The sequence below is a fragment of the Trifolium pratense genome, linkage group LG3 (genome assembly GCF_020283565.1).
Source record: "Trifolium pratense cultivar HEN17-A07 linkage group LG3, ARS_RC_1.1, whole genome shotgun sequence".
In the NCBI taxonomy this organism is placed as follows: Eukaryota; Viridiplantae; Streptophyta; class Magnoliopsida; order Fabales; family Fabaceae; genus Trifolium; species Trifolium pratense.
In genome coordinates, this window is record NC_060061.1 from 26543630 (window position 1) to 26562473 (window position 18844).

Sequence of the window (18844 nt, forward strand, 5' to 3'; positions counted from 1 at the left end):
ACCTAATATGACGCAAAGACGCATGAATTTACACCATGGCATAGGAACATGGGTTCTTCACACTTGAGCTGACCACAAACAGAAGGCAAAGTTTGATACTCTCTGCTAATATGTCAGAAGAAACTAAGTTTTCTTAAACATGATGATTTACATAAAACATTATTTAGGTCCTACTTTGGTTTGATGATCCTTAACTTGTCATTTTTTTGTTCATTCACGTTCAGAAATTTTGGATGCTTGCTTTAGCAAAGGGGCAAATACCATATTGCCAATTATCTATACATAATAATACAACAATGCTTAACTGGATTTCACAAACTCCAATGTTTCTTTCTTTGAATAGGTTGATTATATTAAGGAACGCATGTCATCTTCATTCTTAGGAAAAGTATATATTGTTTTGTTCTACTACGTAGCATGTACCATTGGGTTTCATTTGTTTATTTTTTAGTAGAAAATCCTGTTATGTGAATACTTTCTCATTGTTGTGTATTTCTTAATAACATCAGTTGTATAACAATTAAAAGGTTAGGAAAAGGCATAAAGGGAAAAACTGCTTACCTACTAAATAAGCCATGTCTCTTTTTTAATATACTTTGTTGATAGGAACCGTGTCTGAAATTGCAACCAGAGTCATGTGTTCAAGACCCTATTGATTTAGTGCACTTATAGAAATAAAACTTCATGTCTTGAAACACAGTTTTTGAACATCTGCTCTACAACAATATGAATAATGCTAAATGAAAGCAATATTGAAAATTTTAGCAAAGCAAACTAGTGGTTGAAAATGCAAAAAATCACATTTGTCAATTAAGAACTACAAATACCGTTCATATTTATATTTCTTGATGCCCAAAGATTCATGTCTTTTTTTTTCCATTACAATGTAAATCATAATTGTTTGATCATTACAAAAAGTTTGATTTTCATCATAATTCACTTAAAAGTCATACAAATAGTTTGTGGTTGATTGACAATGTAAAATAATCTACACCAACAGTGTATCAAAATTAATCTTCCAATTTCCCATGCTTAAAGTTGATACTTAGTTTGGTCAAAGAAAACATAAGTTGACACTTAGGCTGGGCAAACAGCCACTGCAATAAAGGCAGGGAGCAAGAAAAAGATTCTAGACACACCTATTTGGATACTAACAACTAAATCAGATAAAAAAAAATTCCATTGAAGTTGAAAACTTGAAATAGAATATGAAGAGCCTCAACACAGTACCTGGCCAATGATACAAGACAAGCAAGATGCATTGGTCAAAACACCAATTAATATCCACATAAGCTGCAAAACTTTACAATTTACAATTTACACCGTAAATCAGTGAATTCTGAAATAAATCCTATGTTGTTGGACACCATTTCATAATATCTCTAACTACAAAACGGGAAAATTACCACAAAATGTGGAGAAAAAAATTAGCTAAGGTAGTAGTAAAGTAATTAATGGGTGCTAGTAAAAGAATTTGCCAGTCAAACCTAAACAATAAATAAGCAAACAGACCAATCTGCTTCTGACCAACCAAATGATTTGTCTGTATTGATGACTAACAATTACAAAGGTATATTAAGTTGGAAAATTTCTTTACAAAATATACAAACACACTTAAATAGGGTAAGACGATATCAAAATCTTGCCGATCAATGCTCCTGCTTGACTCTTGCCTTTAATATTCCAGGGAGTGGGGGTGATGTTGGAGGCCTAATTGACACGCTTGAAGCGGAAGGAGGAACCTGTGACTGATGCATGCCTGACATGCTAGAACCTTCCCCTCCATTTGTAACATTGGGTGTAACAGTATCACTCTGTGGTCTATCACCAAGTTCCATTGCCTTGAGCACATAATTGTCGTCATGCAACTCAAACGGAGTACTGCAGAGAGAGAAAAGAGAGTAAATAAAAATAGGAAGTGGATGATACATCTCACAATAAAGACACAAACCATAACTGCCTCCCAGAACTTCTCTAGTTGTTTAGTGGCCTCTGCTTGGCGATAATAGGATATACTGTTTCCACATTTGTAACTTTATGACACTACTTAATTAGGAAGTCTTCGCAATAAGACAGCATACAGACCTAGATAATCATGCCATGATTAAAAAAAGAATGCCAACGGCAACTGAAGTTTTACCTATTAAAATCAAAATGAACAAGCTGCATGTCTTCTGATATTTCCACTTCAACAGTTGCATGAGGACGTGTCTACAGTTTTAAAAAGCCAGAGATATGAGATTAATCAAATACCAATATCACTAAGAGCCATATCACAGCCGCCAGCAGGACAAGCAGATTCTTCATTAAAATTAACAAGTTAGAAACTTTCCTGTGACCAAAGAATTCAGCATATAGACCCATAGCATAGCAGTGGGCAGATATAAAGCAAAAAAGCCAACAGAGTAAAGTGAACTTGACCATATGAGTTGATAAAATATTTCTAATTCATAGTGTGTGTGTGTGTGTGTGTGTGTGTGTGTGGGAATTCACTAAGCAGCTGGAGCGAAATATCATCTCACAATAAATTTAATAATTTACGATTCAAGTCAACGAATTCAGTACATGATGTGCAGTTGCAGTGAGTTGATACCAATATAATATGCTAATCATACAATCAAGATCCAAGGAAAAGTCAACAACATTTACACTACTGGATAAAATACCCAAAAGAGGCAGCAGTTGAGATGATGGTTTACCTGTACCAAAATAAAAGGTAAGGATACACCTCCGCTGGGAGCATTTCCAGAGCTAAATAACTGTTCATTTCTTTGAATAAGGTTCTGAAGACCTACAAACTTGATGCAATAAAACACGTAGTTAGCAAACAGAAACTAAAAAGTACAAAAATGAACTCTGTTACCCAGTAGGATGGACTTACTTGTTCCTCAAGCTCCTGCAGATAGGATGATTTCCTTTCAATTCTATTCCTGAGCCCAAGACGCTCTGTCTGTTGAATCAAATTAAGGAGTTAAAATGACTCTCTATTGTATTAGGATTAGCTCAGAACATCAATGCAGGTAAAGCATAACTGCATAAGCCACATGTGGCAAAAAAGTTACAACTCTAGGCTGTGGGCAAACCTTTAGCTCTTCAATATCATTCAGACTAGTACGAGGAAGACCCCTCCATTGTATTTCCTTTTTATCCTTAGAAATAATATCCATTGCCATGAGAACATTCAGAGCATCATAGACCCTTCGTCGAATGTTTTTTTCGTCATATTGTTGCTGAAAATGTTCATTCCCCACAGAAAGTAAGCCCCAATACTTATATACCTTAAATATCTGAAAAGCAATTGGAATTTTTTTGTGAAGAAGAGAAAACCTTATCAGGGGACAAAACACTATTGATTGGATCAGCAAATTCAGCCACAAGTTCATCTGCCACCTACAATATAAAAATAACCACATTAAATTCAAGAAACAAATTAGAAAAACAGAAATAACAACTAGTAAGAAAGAGATGGACAATATGGATGAAATGATAAAAGGCATCATGAAATGTGCATGCAAATTTCAAGTCCGCATGTTCCTGGGGCCAATAATTACCATGATCAACTTCATCCCCAAAAGCTATCATGATAATTAGTGACAAAAATATTTAAGAAAATAATTAAAACACATGAATTCTATACTGTGGCATACATTAAATTCTAAACATATAATTCACCATATGAAACAAGAGATTTATTTCAACATAACATAAACTGACTTAAAGTAACCACCTAACCTCATTGTAAGTTGTTCTTCCCTTACTTTCTACCTTCTCACAAACTGCAGAGAAACAACAATAAATTAGAGGCCGAACCAGAAAGAAATTGTCAGCATGACCTCAAAATATTGAATGTCTATTTTACATAGCATAGGAATCTTAACACCACTTCTATAACTTTCACAATCGGCATCTCAATACTCGGCATACTAAATGCAACTTTACTGGCCCAACCCTAAAGTAAATAACTACCTAGAAAGAAAAAAAGTCTAATGAACTATACATTAAAGAACAAAAAATTGGTGAAACAAGACAGATGAAAAACCTTTCATACTAAATTGACGAAGACCTCTTCCATTTTTATCACCTCCCACAGCCCTTTGTTGGCCTCTCTTTTTCTTCTTGCTCCTGCATAGATAATGCATAACCACAAACAATTTGCATCACATGAACAAAGATTACAAAATAATAATGGGAAATAGGGCCTATTTAGATTGACTTATTTGAGCTTATCTACTCGAATAAGTTTTGTGATACTGTTTGGCAGAACTTATTAAAACAGCTTGACATTTTTCATAAGCTTTTTTCAGCTTATTTGTATAAGTTATCCAAGATAGAAACAGCTTATAGCATCTACAAAAACTATTTAATTAAATTTTGTTCTGATGTTATAAAAATAGCTGATGTAAGCTTATACAATAAGCGCTTATGCTATAAGCTGTTTATCCAAACACAGGGCAATAATAATGCATAAAACATAAGCAATTTGCATCACAAGCGTAAAATTGTAACTATGAAATACTGCAGACATTCATAAGTCATAAGCAATTTGCATGAATATGAAGAAAATAATAAAGCAATAGAACTTACGCAACTACACCCTGTGATCCAGCTTCATCATCCTGTATACCAAGATGGTTCATTTTGAGAGCAGCAGTATCACCAGCGGATGTACCAATCGTCTGCTCACTCCGGCTAGACGGCAACCCAGCACTCCTGCTTGTTGAGCCAGATTGTCCAGAAATCGTAGTTCCACAACCTAGCAATTCCTCATCCTCTTCATCTACACACGATTGCTGCGGTCGAGTTCCCATAACAAAACCCTAATTGAGAGAGGGACTGTATTCAGTAGCAGTTTTGATTTTGAGGTAAAGTGATCGAACGGTGAGGGAGAATTTTAAGGTCTAGGGTATGGAAATTTGGAAATGGGGAAGAAGTGTTGAAATGAAATTGAAGAGAAAGAGAGGAAAAGGACGGTGAGTGGTCGTGGATGGTGGCGGTTACTAGCGGAGAGGGAAAAAGTAGATCTGAGGGAGAGCGGTGTTTTGTTTGCTGTTGAGTAGCGGCAAGGAATAATACATAAGTACATACGAATCCGGTATTTTAATTTCTCATATTTTTCAAGGTCTAAAGTAAAGTGTGTATGTATATATACGGAATCAAATTCATGTTTTGTGTCATATCACTTCACTTTATTCCACTTTTTTGATATGACGTGATAAAAAGATATTGGACGATCGTGTAAAATAATAATAGTTGTTTATTGGACGATTGTATAAACATATCCATTAAACTCATGTACCCATATGTAGGCAGAAGTTAATATGCATAAGGGTTTTTTTATGCATGGTGCATACGGACTTCACAACCATCAGATTTAGTTTTACACGTGTTATAATCCTAGCTCCTCTCAGCTCACACTCTCACAATCAGACACGGCTTCAATCAATCAAAACGAAGACGGCGATGACATTTTCACCGACGCACTTCTCCAATGTTTCACCGACGACCCGCCGGAAACTTCTACCTCTGATTCCACGTTTCCAGGTTCTAAACCCATCATCTCCACCGAACCTCTTCATTCTTCAACAGAGTCTAATATCTCTTTTTTTTCTTATACGATTCTTCTTCATCTCATTTTTCTTATAACACAGTGAATCGATCCATTGTTTTCTTCAATTCCGATTGAAATGGCCGATCAGTTAGCGAGGGCAGAGGATTTCGAGAAGAAAGCTGAGAAGAAGCTCAGCGGTTGGGGCTTATTCGGTTCAAAATTCAAAGATGCTGCTGATCTCTTCGATAAAGCTGCAAATTCATTCCAACTCACTAAATCATGTATTTTTTGTTTTCATTTTTTCCCTTTTATTCCGATTCATGAATCGATTATATGTTAAATTAACTGAAATTGTTATTATGTTGATCGGTGAGTGTTGATTTTAGGTTTTCGATTCCTGATTTGAAATGTCGATTCACTGTTCTTTTTTCCCGATTTATTGAAGTATAATTTTAATTTGATTTTTCTTGAATTTATTTTTGATCAATTAGATGGGAGAGGAAATAAGTTTAGGAATATTGTGAGAGACGATGGAATTATTGACATGTTAGATTATGGATGAGATTTTCCGGTGAAAAAATTGGATACTGTATATATTGTTAACGTGATTATCGATTTTCGTTGCATGAATGAATATTCTTGGCAGTGATCTAACTGATTAATCAAACTCTTGCTTTAATTTTGGCTGCCTAACTTAAATTTGGTGACTTATTACTTTAATTTGTTATAAGTAAATGTGATTAATGAGCAGGTACAACATGTTTATCAATGGATACCACCATGACAAGGATGGCTGAAATGCAACGTCGACGCCGGCTTTCATAAGGATGGCAGAATCACAAGAGGAGGATGGTGCATCTGAGATGACGGCGGACTATTTAGGCGTGCAGGAACATATTGGATAAGTCATGAGAATAAGCAAGAAATCATTACTATTTCATTTAGTTAGTACTACTTCATTGCTTGATGAATACTGTACTATATGTCTTCTGTTCCAATTTCCAACATATTAATGATTAACAAGAACATAGCACATCTATATGACCGAAGTACATGATACATGTAGGTTGTACCTCATTGTTTGTGCCCTGAATTGAACTGTATTTTCCAATGCCCTTTGCATAACATTAGTGAAAAATATTTGGATTGCATTTCTTCTTGTTCTAATATGCATTCACAACCAAAAAATTGTGTGTGTGGTTTTATATTAAGGAGTAGAATGCTTATAGGGAAAGGGTATGGGTTATTGCTCAAGTGGAATTCTGTTTGTGGTTAAGCTTGGGAATTGGTACTCTGCTTGAGCAAAGGTTGTATGTACTCCATAAGGATTAGGATGATACATTGATACATGCTTTAGAATGTACTAGATTGTATGTTTTATCTTTCTTCCATTAGCATTTTCATGTACTATGTTTGTAGTTTCATTGACATGTTTGCTTGCTTTTATTGCACAGCTCTCTTTCAGATAATAAGGACAGCAACAAGTGGAGGCATGGCATAATGGAGCTTTGAGTTGGATTGTACCATTTTCTCTTTCTTAGCAAGTGTAGTTGGATAGTATCCTTATTTCAAATATTAAGAGATTGTTGTTTTTAAATTTCAACTTTGAGGTAAAGTTTGTAAAGCGTCAAGGGAATTTGGTTGCTCATATGTTAGCTAGTGCGGCCAATTCATAGGCTAGTCGTTGTGTTTTCTATTCGATTCCTCCTTGTATTGAGAACCAATTAAGTAATGAAATAAGTTAAATTTGTGTGTGTCAAAAAAAAAAGTAAATGTGATTAACTTTGTAATCGAGGATGGAGTGGTTCTGTATGTAGTATTGATTTGATTGTTATGGTAAGAAGTTCTAATGTAACATAAATGGTTTTATATAATCATTAGTATTGTTAAACCATTAATATTGACTATGAAGGTAAAATAGATTTTTGAAATCCTTAATATTGGTTAAATGGTTTCAAGATGTTATACACTAAAATCATTATTGAAACCATAAGTATGGTTGGTTTTGATAGTCTTGTATGTGAAACAAAAATAATTACTGAAACCATAAGTATGGCTTAATGATTTTGATAGTCTTCTATGTGAAACCAAAATAATTGTCTAATGGTTTTGTAATTAAACAAAAGACCAAATGTGATAAATGTTTAAACCATTATTCACAAACTATAGTACACAATTATAACATAAAAACAATTAACAAATGTGGATCAATCAATCGGTGACAACTTTTTTTGTAAAGCCTCATCATCTCCGGTTTTATATCGTCTTAAAAATTTAAATTTATTTCACAATTTTTATTAAGGGTTAAATATGTTTTTGGAGAACAACTCTTTGAAACCATTCCACAGCAAAAATGGTTTCATACCGTTATACACTGAAACCATTAGTCTAGTTAAATGGTTTCATGGCGTTATACACCGAAACCATTATTATAGTTAAATGGTTTTATATGAGCATTAGTGTCAAGATGTTATACACTGAAACCATTAGTCTTGTTAATCGGTTTCAAGATGTTATACACTGAAACCATTTGTCTAGTTAAATGGTTTAATACTGTTATACACTGAAACCATTATTATAGTTAAATGGTTTTATATGAGCATTAGTGCCAAGATGTTATACACTGAAACCATTCGTCCTTTTAATTGGTTTCAAGATGTTATACACTGAAACCATTTGTCTAGTTAGATGGTTTCATACTGTTATACACTGAAACCATTATTCTAGTTAAATGGTTTCGTAGCGTTATACACTGAAACCATTAGTCTTGTTATTTGGTTTCAAGATGTTATACACTGAAACCATTAGTCTAGTTAAATGGTTTCATAGCGTTATACACTATGGAAGGACGTGCATTTGAATCCAACACATCACCTCTCTTCCGAGGTTTAGGTTCATGGGTTGATTCGAAGACAATTCTCCTCTCTTCGAATCCAATACATTTTAATCTTTCTCAACTTAATTATAAATGCATTTGAACGACATTAACTATTAAGCAGACCCATTTGAAAATTATCTCAATTTTGAAAAAACTCTTGATTTTGGTTTTCATACTTATGATTTTCAATATTATAACCTTGATTTTGAATATTATTAACCCATGATGAATTTGTACACTGAAACCATTACTCTTGTTAAATGGTTTCAGTAAGTTTTACACTGAAACCATTATGCTTGATAAATGGTTTCAGTACGTTATGCACTGAAACCATTAGTCTTGTTAAATGGTTTCAGTTACATATACACTTTTGATAAAAGGTTCAGGAACTTCCATTAGTTGAAACTTCCATTAGTCTTCCATCAGTCTTGTTAAAAGTGCAAGAGGAAAGTAACAAATGGCTAAATATAATCATAATAATGGACTAGAAGAATTGCATAACTAGTAGAAACTATGGGAAGGATATTGAAACCAGAAAAATGATATTGCAAAATCATTAGAAATCTAATTGCATTAATTGATAGTACACAAATATAGGTCTAAATTCTTTACAATATGTATGTGGTGATATTACAATTTCTACCCAAGATGACACATAAAATAACTTAAAATATATAAATACATCCAAAGGTCTACAACAATTTATACAACAAGAATAACATCAATTCTGAGAACTTTTCTAAATTTACTATGCAACTCTTTTAAGAGCTTCAATGGTCTTTTCAGTTTCAACAACATTGTTCTCTTGCCAAACTCCAACAACATCAATTGTTTTAACATAGTTTCCTCGCATTCGCTTCCAAGAGATGCAAGTAGCATCAAGCCTACAAGTAAAAACAACCTATATCAATCCCTTTGCGCAAAATTGTCAAAAATAAATCATACTTTAAGAAGAAGTGCATTATTAAGAAGCATTGTCCATGACAAAATGAAGTTAACATACTTGATATTTTCTCTTTGATGTTTGTAGGTTTCAAGAGGCAATCTAGCAGCTCTCCAAACACAGCACCTTGTATATTATCTCCAACAATCTATAAGTTTTACAAAAAAAGATAATCATAATTGATTGATAAGATAAATGAACTGATGTTAATTTTGTAGTTCCTCCAAATGGCCTAAACTAAGGATGTAACTGGAACATAATCATTTGAAACCATTATACCAGCAAAATGGTTTAGGAAGCAACAATTAAACATCAACTACCTGAAACCATTCTACCAGCAAAATGGTTTCAGAGTACAACTCTCTGAAACCATTCTACCAACTAAATGGTTTTAGAGTACAACTCTCTGAAACCATTCTAAAATCAATTTTAAACACCTCAATAAAAAAAGCCTAACATACACAGTGATTAGAAACAGAAAATGGATCATGTGCCTTTCTAAAGGTGGGATTTGTTAAGGTCCAACTCAAAAAAGGAACATTTAAGCAACAGAAAATTCATAGAAGAAACATACATTTAATGAGATATAAACAATAGGAATGAACCAAAAAATGTATCTTGGAATTTGATCTGAATATGCATATGAAACCTGAATATGGTTTCCCTAAAACCAAAATCAACGATACTCATCTGAAACCGTTAAAATATCCAAAATAACTATCTAAGTTCATAAGTTGCCTAACCTCAAAATAATAAACGCAAAGGCAACATCTAATACATCATTTCATATATCTATCCAAGAATTTTTACCATTAAATCAATTTATCTAACTCAACTACACAAATCAAGCCAAGAGCGGAGTTGTAAAACAACCAGAATCAGCTAGAATTTGATAAATCGGTAATGATATCAGAGATGACCTTGTCCATGTTGAGGTCTTTCATCGGCTTGAATGGACGCTTCATGCCCTGAAAGTTAAGCAGATGTTTTAAAAAATATTAAAACATGATATTGGCAAAGAAAACCAATTTCTATGCTGCCAAGTTATCGCGCATTCATGCAGTATGTGAACTTACAACATTGAATTTCACACAAATCTTTTGTTTCAAGAGAAAGTAGATGCAAGTAAAGGACTAATCTGATGGTGCAAATTAACTAACTAACTGCATGAATGTGTGATCTCGTGGCCAATTCTGCAGTTACTGATTTGTCTTGCTAGTTCTGCAGTTACTGATTTGTGTCTCTATAGCTACAATGTCATTTCCTCCAACTGATGCATTGTCACATCCAGGTTTGTTAACTAGCACACTTTTTTTGTAGATTATATTATTACTTCTAATAGAAAACTTTTTTCATGCCATTAATTACTACTACTATCTATAAACATTTTCAAACATCTAGCCTATAACATGGATCTTAATTATTATATATGTTTCACTTATATATATCAGGCCCAAAAGAAGCACTAGCACCATATGATATAAATACATCACTACAAATTGAAACCATTTACCTAGACCAATGGTTTCAATATGTTTTACACTGAAACCATTAGTCTAGTGAAATGGTTTCAAGTATCATTTTCAAAAACCAAAGCCTTAAGAACAACAACAACAGCAAAAACCCTTTCCAAACCTAATTCCCAAAATCAAAACACACTGCAATTACTTGAATACAGAAGAAATTAGAGGAATAAAATATCTCGAACCTCTTTTGGTTTTACCATTTTGAGGATGATTCTGGCGACGTTGTTGTTGGCGACGGTGATGATGAGTGAGTATCGAGAGTTAGATTAAAAAACATGAACCTTTTCCGTTACTGTTACTTCTTAATTTTGGATCACGTAACTTCCAAAGCTTCGATGATCCTGTTGAGTTACTCTTCACCGCTTTCAAAATCAAAAGTTCTTATTCTCGTTCTGTGAGGCTTGCAGCAGAAACTAGAACAAACAAGAATTAACCAATATCATCAATTTTCTTAAGCAAATCTTCATAAATTCAACAAGGAAGGAACGAAATCAAAACAAAGAAAATCCTTCAATTCCAATTTAGGGTTTAGGGTTTGTACCTTTAGGAACATAATCAGTGTTGTCTTCTTCTTCTTCTCCTACTAAATCTTTCAATTTCGCAAAATCCTTCTTGTCATTATCAACTAAATCCAATTGTAAAACCCATGACACAAACGAAAGAGAATTGAAGTTAGGAATTTGTAAAGAAATTCGGTTTGAATGATTTAAAAATGGTTAGAAATTGAATTGAAGTTAGGAATTAACAGATTGAAAGAAAAAACCCTAACAACGAAAGAGAGAGTATATAGTGAATACATACAGCGATGATATCGGAATCGCAGGAGGGAAGAAGGTCGTTGCCGGAGAAGAATTGACCGACCTTGTCAACGATCATTCGTAACTTCGCTTCAAGGTTATTGTGGTTTTGTATGGGGGCGCGAGAAGAAATGGATTGGGGGCGCGCGAGAAAGTTTATGCACGGTGCATAAGGATGACTTATGCACCATAACCAGACCCGTATATGTATACCAAACTATTATGAAATTAATGTATAATCATATGTCATATACGGTTTTTGTATTTTAATGGCAAATAATATAATTTTTACTTTTAAATTTTATTTTTGTAGAAAAAGATTTATGTGAGTTGAGTTTCAAAGGTGTATAAGCATAAATGTTATTATTTTTTCTTTATTTTTTGATAAAAAGTTATAACCGTATAAATGTTATTAGTCTTTGGTTTAACATTTGAAAACTATATGTTATTAAATTTTAGTCAAAATATACCATGACTGTCATTTAAATTATTTATTTATACTAGATTAATCTTTTAAATTTACAATAATTTACTCTCATGTCTTTTTAAATAATTGGTTAGAAGTTCAATTCTTAATTCTTATTTATCTTTAAATAAGTAGTTAGAAGTTTAATTCTTGAGTGAAAAAAAAAACAAGTTCAATTTTTAATTCCTGCTTATTGTGTAACCATCAGGTCTACGATGGAGAATAGTTTGGTAAATCATAACATACACTTCATTGCCCTTTTTTTCTTAAGTTTTTCAACGGTTGAACGAAATGTATATGCGATTGTTTTGATGTTTGACGGAGAAAGATATATGTTTAGAAAATAAAACGTTAATGTATCCTTAATTTAAAAAAAAAAAAATAAATAAACTCGTTTATGATTTTCATATTTATCCTCTTTGTATTATTTTTTTTTATTTACAATGGAGTTAAAAATCGAACTCAATACCTCGTTTAGATTCTCATATTTATTCTCTTTTTTTTTTTGTTTACAATGGAGTCAAGGATTGAACTCAAGACTTCTAACTTATTACCCAAACTTCTCACCACTAGACCAAATATAGTGGCTTAAGCACCCCTAATTGATTTAAATTTGGAGGATCTTAATTTTAATAAAAAAAATACATGTTTTTTAACTAATGTTGAACTTGTGAAATATTTGAACATTTGGCTAATATTGCGAACTTGCATTTGTTGAACTTGCAAAATTCGTTGTAAACTTAAGTCTGACTTGATCAACTGCTTATACGAGTATGGAGTGGAGACACGGGTAGCATTTTTATCCAACCGGACGGGCATTGCAGACTACTACTAAGTATGGATGTTAAGTATCTTTTGATCAAGATCAAACAAAAAAGATTGTGAAGACAAGGGATAATTCAACAACTTCTGATATTTTGAGTGCCAATATTTGTCTCAAATGTGAGCAGGTTAACTTTTATTTCTCTACCAAAATAATACAAAGTTTCTGAATCTGGCCTTGACCCTTGACTTGAGGGTAGTGCATTTGCTGTTGGTAGGTTTAGAATTGAGTGATGATAGGGAATTATGTTGTCCACACCTATGATATGATCAACTGGTCAAGATTTGTTTGCAGTTTAAATTTCACACAGTTTCACGTAATAATAAATCTTAATCGTTGATTTGAGATCAGATGTTTTAGATCACACAGTCAAATTACATAGTAAAATGATCTTAACTGTCAATTTGGATCGGACAGCTAAAGGTCGTAATTGCGTGACATAATTACAATCAGAAAATCCAATTCTCAAACTATGCACTTGCATGTGACCACACTTAGCTTCCATTCCTACGGTTCTTGGTTCTTGGTACAACACGTGTATTGTGGCCAATTGCCTCACTCAAGGATCAAGTATCCGAGTGTGTATTTAAAAACCGCTAAAATAACAGTGAGCTAGAAATTACACATTAATTAATAGCTTTTAAAAATCACAGTTGGAGTTGGAGAGGTCAAAACTCAAAGTGACGGTTGCTCAAATGCTCAAACAAACGCGCCACAAGAGGACATGACGAGGGTCCTACTTTAATTATTGTTGTGAAGAGTAAATGATAAGTACGAATGAAAAGTGCAGTGGTTATTTCTTTCAAATAAGTTTAGGGTCTTTCAAATCTGCTTGTTTTTAGTCCAACACAATTAACCTTACTCTCTTGAAAACAAAACTTTTTCCAACAAAACACTCAACAACGAGCAATAGTGGTTTCTAGTTTTTTATTTATTTGGGAAACAAATATGTACGTTTTGATTATAGTTTTAAGCTCTAAAACTAATTTTCATTTGCAATATTGTATTGCAGTCATGTTCATGCAAAAAGCTTATTCTTCTTCTGCTAGTGATGTGGAATGAATGAATTTATACACAAGTATGAGTATACTAAGCTTTCCCTTTTGTCTTTTTTTCTTTCACTTCTTTACATCTGCTGAGAAGTTGAGCAATTTAATGTCGAGCAAATGCGGAGACAGGCATTGCAGTCATTACAACCAATCAATTTCCTAATAGACTTGCTAAATTAGTAGGTACTTAGATAATAAACTAATATGGTTCAAATACCAACCGATATATCCACATAAACTAGAAGGAAATGTTTACAATTTAATTTACACTGTAAATTAGTGAATCCTGAAAGTGATCCTAAGCTACAAAGGTAGTAACCGATTTATTACAACTGAATTCTCTCTTACTACATCAGGGGGAAGTTACAGTTAAAATGTGTGGTGAAAAAATTCAGTGAAGATAGTAAATGATAGAGATGGCACATGGTAGGCAATGAATTTACCAGTCTACCCCCAAACAATAAAGAAGCAAACAGGTCGATCTGTTTCTGACCTACCACAGATGTACTGATGACTAACTATTATGAAGGCTTATAATTTGGTATATTTCTTTACAAAATACACAGACTCATGCTTAAATAAGTTAAGAAGATATCATAAGCTTGCAGATCAATACTCTTGCTTAACTCTTGCCTTTAATATTCCAGGGAGTGGAGGTGATGTGGGAGGCCTAATTGACATGTTTGAAACTGAAGGAGGAACCTGTGACTGATACATGCCTGACATGCTAGAACCTTCCCCTCCATCCGCAATATTGTGTGTAACATTGTCACTCTGTGGTCTCTCACTCTCACCAAAATTCATTGCCTTCAGAACATAATTGTCGTCATGCAGCTCAAAAGGAGAACTGCAGAGAGAGTAAACATAAATAAGAAGTGGCAGATACATTTTCCAACACACGGACAAAAGCATCAAAACACCGTAACTACCTCCCAAAACTTATCTAGTTCAAAACTCTTTTAGTGGTCTGAGTGTTTGACCACAACAGGATACACTAGTTTCCACTTTCTAGACTATATGATCCCATGAAATTAGGAAGTAGTCTTCACAGTAAGAAATCATACAGAACTAAAGTTAATCAATGTCATAATTCAAAGAATGTCAAGTAAGGCAAGTGAAGCTTTACCTATTGAAATCAAAATGAACAAGCTGCATGTCTTCTGATATTTCCACTTCGACAGTTGCATGAGGACGGGTCTAAAAATTTTAGAAGTATGAGATTAATCAAATAGCAATACCATTAGGAGCCAACAGGATGAGCATATTCTTCATTAAAATAACTTAGTAACTTTCAAAGATCTATGGCCATAATTCTCTGTATAAACCCTTAACATAGACCCATAGCATAGGTAACAAGATTAAGCTGAACTAAACAATATGAACTGATAAAATCCAGAGTACATAGTGTGTACAACCATTACTTTCACTCGAGTCGACAAATTCAAACGAAAAAATGCCCATAAAATGGGGAAAAAAAATTTCTAATAAATTCCTAACCAGCTGGATAAGATCTAATTTCATAATAATGTTTTATAATTAAAAAATTAATAATTAAAAATTCAAGCCAACTACTTAAGTTCATGTGACATGCTCAGCAATGAGTTGATATCAATGTAATATAGTTATCATCCAAGGCATAATTGAACAACATTTTCTACAAAAGGTGTATAGATATTAAGATGATGGTGTACCTGTACCAAAATAAAAGGTAAAGATACACCTCCACTGGGAGGATTTCCTGAACAATATAATTGTTCATTTCGTTGAATAAGGTTCTGAAGACCTACAAACTTGATGCCATAATAGAAGCAGTTAGCAAACAGAAATTGAACAACACAAAAACGACATAATTTACTAGAATCTTCTTATAATCAAGTGCATATTTCAAAACCAGCAATCCAGGTCCAGGATCTCATTCCCGTGTTAAATCTATTAGAGTGGGCTGGACTTACTTGTTCCTCAAGCTCCTGCAGATACGCTGCTTTCCTTTCAATTCTATTCCTGAGCCCAAGACGCTCTTTCTATTTAAACAGATTAAGGAGTTAAAATAATCCTTCATTGTATTTTTGGATTAGCTCGGAACATCGCTGCATGTAAAGCATATGCCAGACAAAGAGAAAATTTACAGCTCAAGACTGTGAGCAAACCTTTAGTTCTTCAATATCATTCTGACTGGTACGAGGAAGACCCCTCCATTGTATTTCCTTTTTATCCTTGGAAATAATATCCATAGCCATGAGAACATTCAGAGCATCATAGACCCTTCGGCGGATGTTTTTCTCATCATATTGTTGCTGACAAATTTTCATTCCCCCCAAAAAATAAGTCCATAATACTCATCTTGCACCTTAAATGTATAAATAGCAAATAATACTGAAATTGTTAGTAAAGGTAAAAATACCTGATCAGGGGACATAACACCACCATTGCTTGGATCAGAAAATTCAGCCACAAGTTCATCTGCCACCTATATTATTAAAAAATCACAACAACAAAAATAAATAAATAAATTAGGAACTAAGTAATATTAACTAGTAAAAAAGAGATAGATCGGATGAATGAAAAAACACATCATTAAATGGGCTGGCAGGCTTCAAGACCGCAACAAGTTTCTGAGGCCAGTAGTTACCACAAGCAACTTTATCCCAAAAAAATCATGCACAATTGACAAAAAAAAAAATGACAGTGACAAAAATATTTTTAAGACTAAATGAAAGTACCAATTCTATTTTACGAAATGCATGAACTCATTTCTTTATAAAAATCATTTGTTTAATCTGTTTAAAAGACTATATTTTTTTAGAAAGTGGTCATCCTACTACTATAGCACTTTTTTAGTCGGTTACTCCACTTTGCTATCCATGATTGAGAACTATGCTTTTAACGCAATAAAAAACTGGTCTAAAATGAAGTCCTAACCTCATTGTAAGTTGTTCTTCCTTTACTTTCTACTTTCTCACACACTGCAGACAACCAACAATAAATTAGAGGTAAAACCAAAAAGAAAAGAAAAATGTCAAAATGATCTCAGAAGTAAATAAATGTCTGTCTATGAAACACAAGAACCACTTGCACAAGTTTCAAATAAGAATCTCAATACTCAGCATACTAAGGGGACATTTGAGTTAACAAATTAATTAAGTGCTATTTCACAAGAGCTTATCGTCTAAGAGCTTACATATAAGCTCTCTTTCTACAATCAAAGAGAAAACTAACATAACCTCAGCATAAGCTCTGTACAAGTTGCATCCATAAGATATTGTGAAGAGCTTATGACATCCATAAACTTTTCCAACCACTTACACAAGCATTCATGTCATGAGTTCAAATAAGCTCTTTCAAACGCCTCCTAAATGAAGCTTTGCAAGGACAACGTAAATAACTATTAAAAAATCAATGAAATTATACATTAAAGAACAAAGTGGTAAAACAAGACAAATCAAAAACCTTTCATACTAAATTGCCGGAGCCCTCTTCCATTCTTATCACCCCCAACAGCCCGTTGGCCTCTCTTCTTCCTCTTGCTACTGTGTAAACATTGAGTGCATGAAAATCAATTCAAAATAATAATAGTAATAAATAAAAAAATAAAAAAACACAGAACTTAAAGAAGTTGTAAAATCACAAGCATAGATATATAGATAAAATTAACACTTTGAAGTAATCAATAGCCAATTTCAATCCAAATTTATCATTCAAAAATTTCTTTTCCTTTTTGCTTTTTTCAAAATCACACAACAATAAGTACATGAAAAATCACCAACATCTGTGCCCGTTTGGATTGACTTATTTTTAAGCTTATAAAATAGTTTATGCAAATAAATAACTTTTTATGTTAATTCATACTTTCTCGCCAACGAAAATTGTATCTTCATAAGCTGTTTTTTCTTAAACTATCTTGACCAGCTTATGAATAATACACGAAAGCTTATTTATTTGCATATACTAAAAAATAAGTCAATCCACCGACCCTTAATCCTAAGCCAGACAAAACATAAAAGCTTATTTATTTGTATAAACGGTTTTGCATAAGCTCAACAATAAGTCAATCCAATCAAACCGACCAGACATAAAATCCGTAATTAAAATAGCAATTTGCATCACATAAGCATATAATGCATTTAATCTATAAAGTGCAGAGATTATAAAGAACTCACGCAACCACTCCCTGTGAAGCAGCATCATCATCCTGTATATCAAGATGATTCAATTTATTATTACCGGCAGCTGTCCCCGTCGTCTGCTCACTCCGGCTAGACGGCAACCCGGCACTCCTGCTCGTCGAACCTGATTGACCGGAAATCGTAGTTCCACAACCCAACAATTCCTCATCCTCTTCATCTACACACGATTGCTGCGGTCGCGTTCCCATAAATTATTACAAATCCTGAAAAATGAATAATTCAATTCAAGAACAGTTTTCAATTTCGAAGCTAAAATGATCGAATTAGAAAAGAGAAATAAACCTCAGGTACGACGGCGGTTATCGGCGAGGGAAGGAGGAGATCTTTAGGTAAGAGCGGGGTTTGTTCAGTAGCGGCACGGAAAACGAATACGGTTTCTTTTCGCTCCTAAATTTATTCGTATTTATCCTATTTTGCGTGGGTAACTATATACAACTTACAAGTGCTTAAGGTACCGCTTAAGGTAACTGCCCAACTTACAAGTGCGGAGGGTGTATTGGATTGAGATTTCATGGGATTTTAAAAGACTTTTTTATGACAAAAAAATCTTGAGGTATTCAATCAAGACTTTTACAAAAGTTAAATAAATCTTGTGGTATTCAATTAAGACAAACATGATTTTTTTTTCAT

The 18844-nt window shown here is 33.4% G+C and overlaps 3 protein-coding genes and 1 long non-coding RNA gene across 8 annotated transcripts; 1 reads left to right on the forward strand and 3 right to left on the reverse strand.

Annotated features, from left to right (window-relative positions):
• Positions 1-1337: 1337 nt before the first annotated feature.
• LOC123914444 (transcription factor-like protein DPB) lies at positions 1338-5122 on the reverse strand. The gene is made up of 9 exons (XM_045965605.1): positions 4585-5122; positions 4040-4122; positions 3733-3776; positions 3328-3390; positions 3084-3230; positions 2882-2950; positions 2700-2798; positions 2141-2211; positions 1338-1881 (listed from the first exon to the last, which is right to left on the reverse strand). The coding sequence occupies exons 1-9, from the start codon at positions 4806-4808 to the stop codon at positions 1650-1652; spliced, it is 1032 nt and encodes a 343-aa protein (XP_045821561.1). The 5' UTR covers positions 4809-5122; the 3' UTR covers positions 1338-1649.
• Positions 5123-5310: 188 nt separating this feature from the next.
• LOC123914445 lies at positions 5311-7272 on the forward strand. The gene is made up of 3 exons (XR_006811827.1): positions 5311-5541; positions 5649-5829; positions 6300-7272. It is a non-coding gene; the product is annotated as an uncharacterized LOC123914445 (long non-coding RNA).
• Positions 7273-9020: 1748 nt separating this feature from the next.
• LOC123915781 lies at positions 9021-11893 on the reverse strand. Of its 5 annotated transcripts, none has more exons than XR_006811980.1 (6): positions 11697-11871; positions 11437-11520; positions 11093-11308; positions 10180-10337; positions 9430-9517; positions 9021-9310 (listed from the first exon to the last, which is right to left on the reverse strand). XR_006811980.1 is itself a non-coding variant. In XM_045967018.1 (6 exons), the coding sequence occupies exons 3-6, from the start codon at positions 11093-11095 to the stop codon at positions 9129-9131; spliced, it is 336 nt and encodes a 111-aa protein (XP_045822974.1). In that variant the 5' UTR covers positions 11096-11308; positions 11437-11520; positions 11697-11893; the 3' UTR covers positions 9021-9128. The 5 variants fall into 5 exon arrangements, 2 of the variants coding, with proteins under 2 accessions (XP_045822974.1, XP_045822975.1); XR_006811979.1 differs by having other exon boundaries at positions 11078-11308; XR_006811981.1 differs by having other exon boundaries at positions 10243-10337; positions 11078-11308; positions 11697-11869.
• A 2342-nt stretch (positions 11894-14235) lies between these two features.
• LOC123916558 (transcription factor-like protein DPB) lies at positions 14236-18707 on the reverse strand. The gene is made up of 10 exons (XM_045968037.1): positions 18497-18707; positions 18188-18417; positions 17478-17557; positions 16950-16993; positions 16432-16497; positions 16178-16324; positions 15983-16051; positions 15722-15820; positions 15157-15227; positions 14236-14877 (listed from the first exon to the last, which is right to left on the reverse strand). Exons 2-10 carry the CDS (start codon positions 18400-18402, stop codon positions 14640-14642), a joined length of 1029 nt encoding a protein of 342 aa, XP_045823993.1. The 5' UTR covers positions 18403-18417; positions 18497-18707; the 3' UTR covers positions 14236-14639.
• Positions 18708-18844: the final 137 nt, after the last annotated feature.

Excerpts from the sequence above, each read along its gene's own strand:
- LOC123914444 (XM_045965605.1), bottom strand. The coding sequence starts at position 4,808 with ATGGGAACTCGACCGCAGCAATCGTGTGTAGATGAAGAGGATGAGGAA. Across the intron at positions 4,123-4,584 it reads GGATCACAGGGTGTAGTTGC|GAGCAAGAAGAAAAAGAGAG; the intron begins GTAAGTTCTATT and ends TTATCTATGCAG. Across the intron at positions 2,799-2,881 it reads TGCAGGAGCTTGAGGAACAA|TTTGTAGGTCTTCAGAACCT; the intron begins GTAAGTCCATCC and ends TATTGCATCAAG.
- LOC123915781 (XM_045967018.1), bottom strand. Across the intron at positions 9,518-10,289 it reads AAGACCTCAACATGGACAAG|ATTGTTGGAGATAATATACA; the intron begins GTCATCTCTGAT and ends TAAAACTTATAG. Across the intron at positions 9,311-9,429 it reads CATCAAAGAGAAAATATCAA|GCTTGATGCTACTTGCATCT; the intron begins GTATGTTAACTT and ends TTTTACTTGTAG.
- LOC123916558 (XM_045968037.1), bottom strand. The coding sequence starts at position 18,402 with ATGGGAACGCGACCGCAGCAATCGTGTGTAGATGAAGAGGATGAGGAA. Across the intron at positions 16,994-17,477 it reads CCGGCAATTTAGTATGAAAG|TGTGTGAGAAAGTAGAAAGT; the intron begins GTTTTTGATTTG and ends GGTTGTCTGCAG. Across the intron at positions 16,498-16,949 it reads GAAGAACAACTTACAATGAG|GTGGCAGATGAACTTGTGGC; the intron begins GTTAGGACTTCA and ends TTAATAATATAG.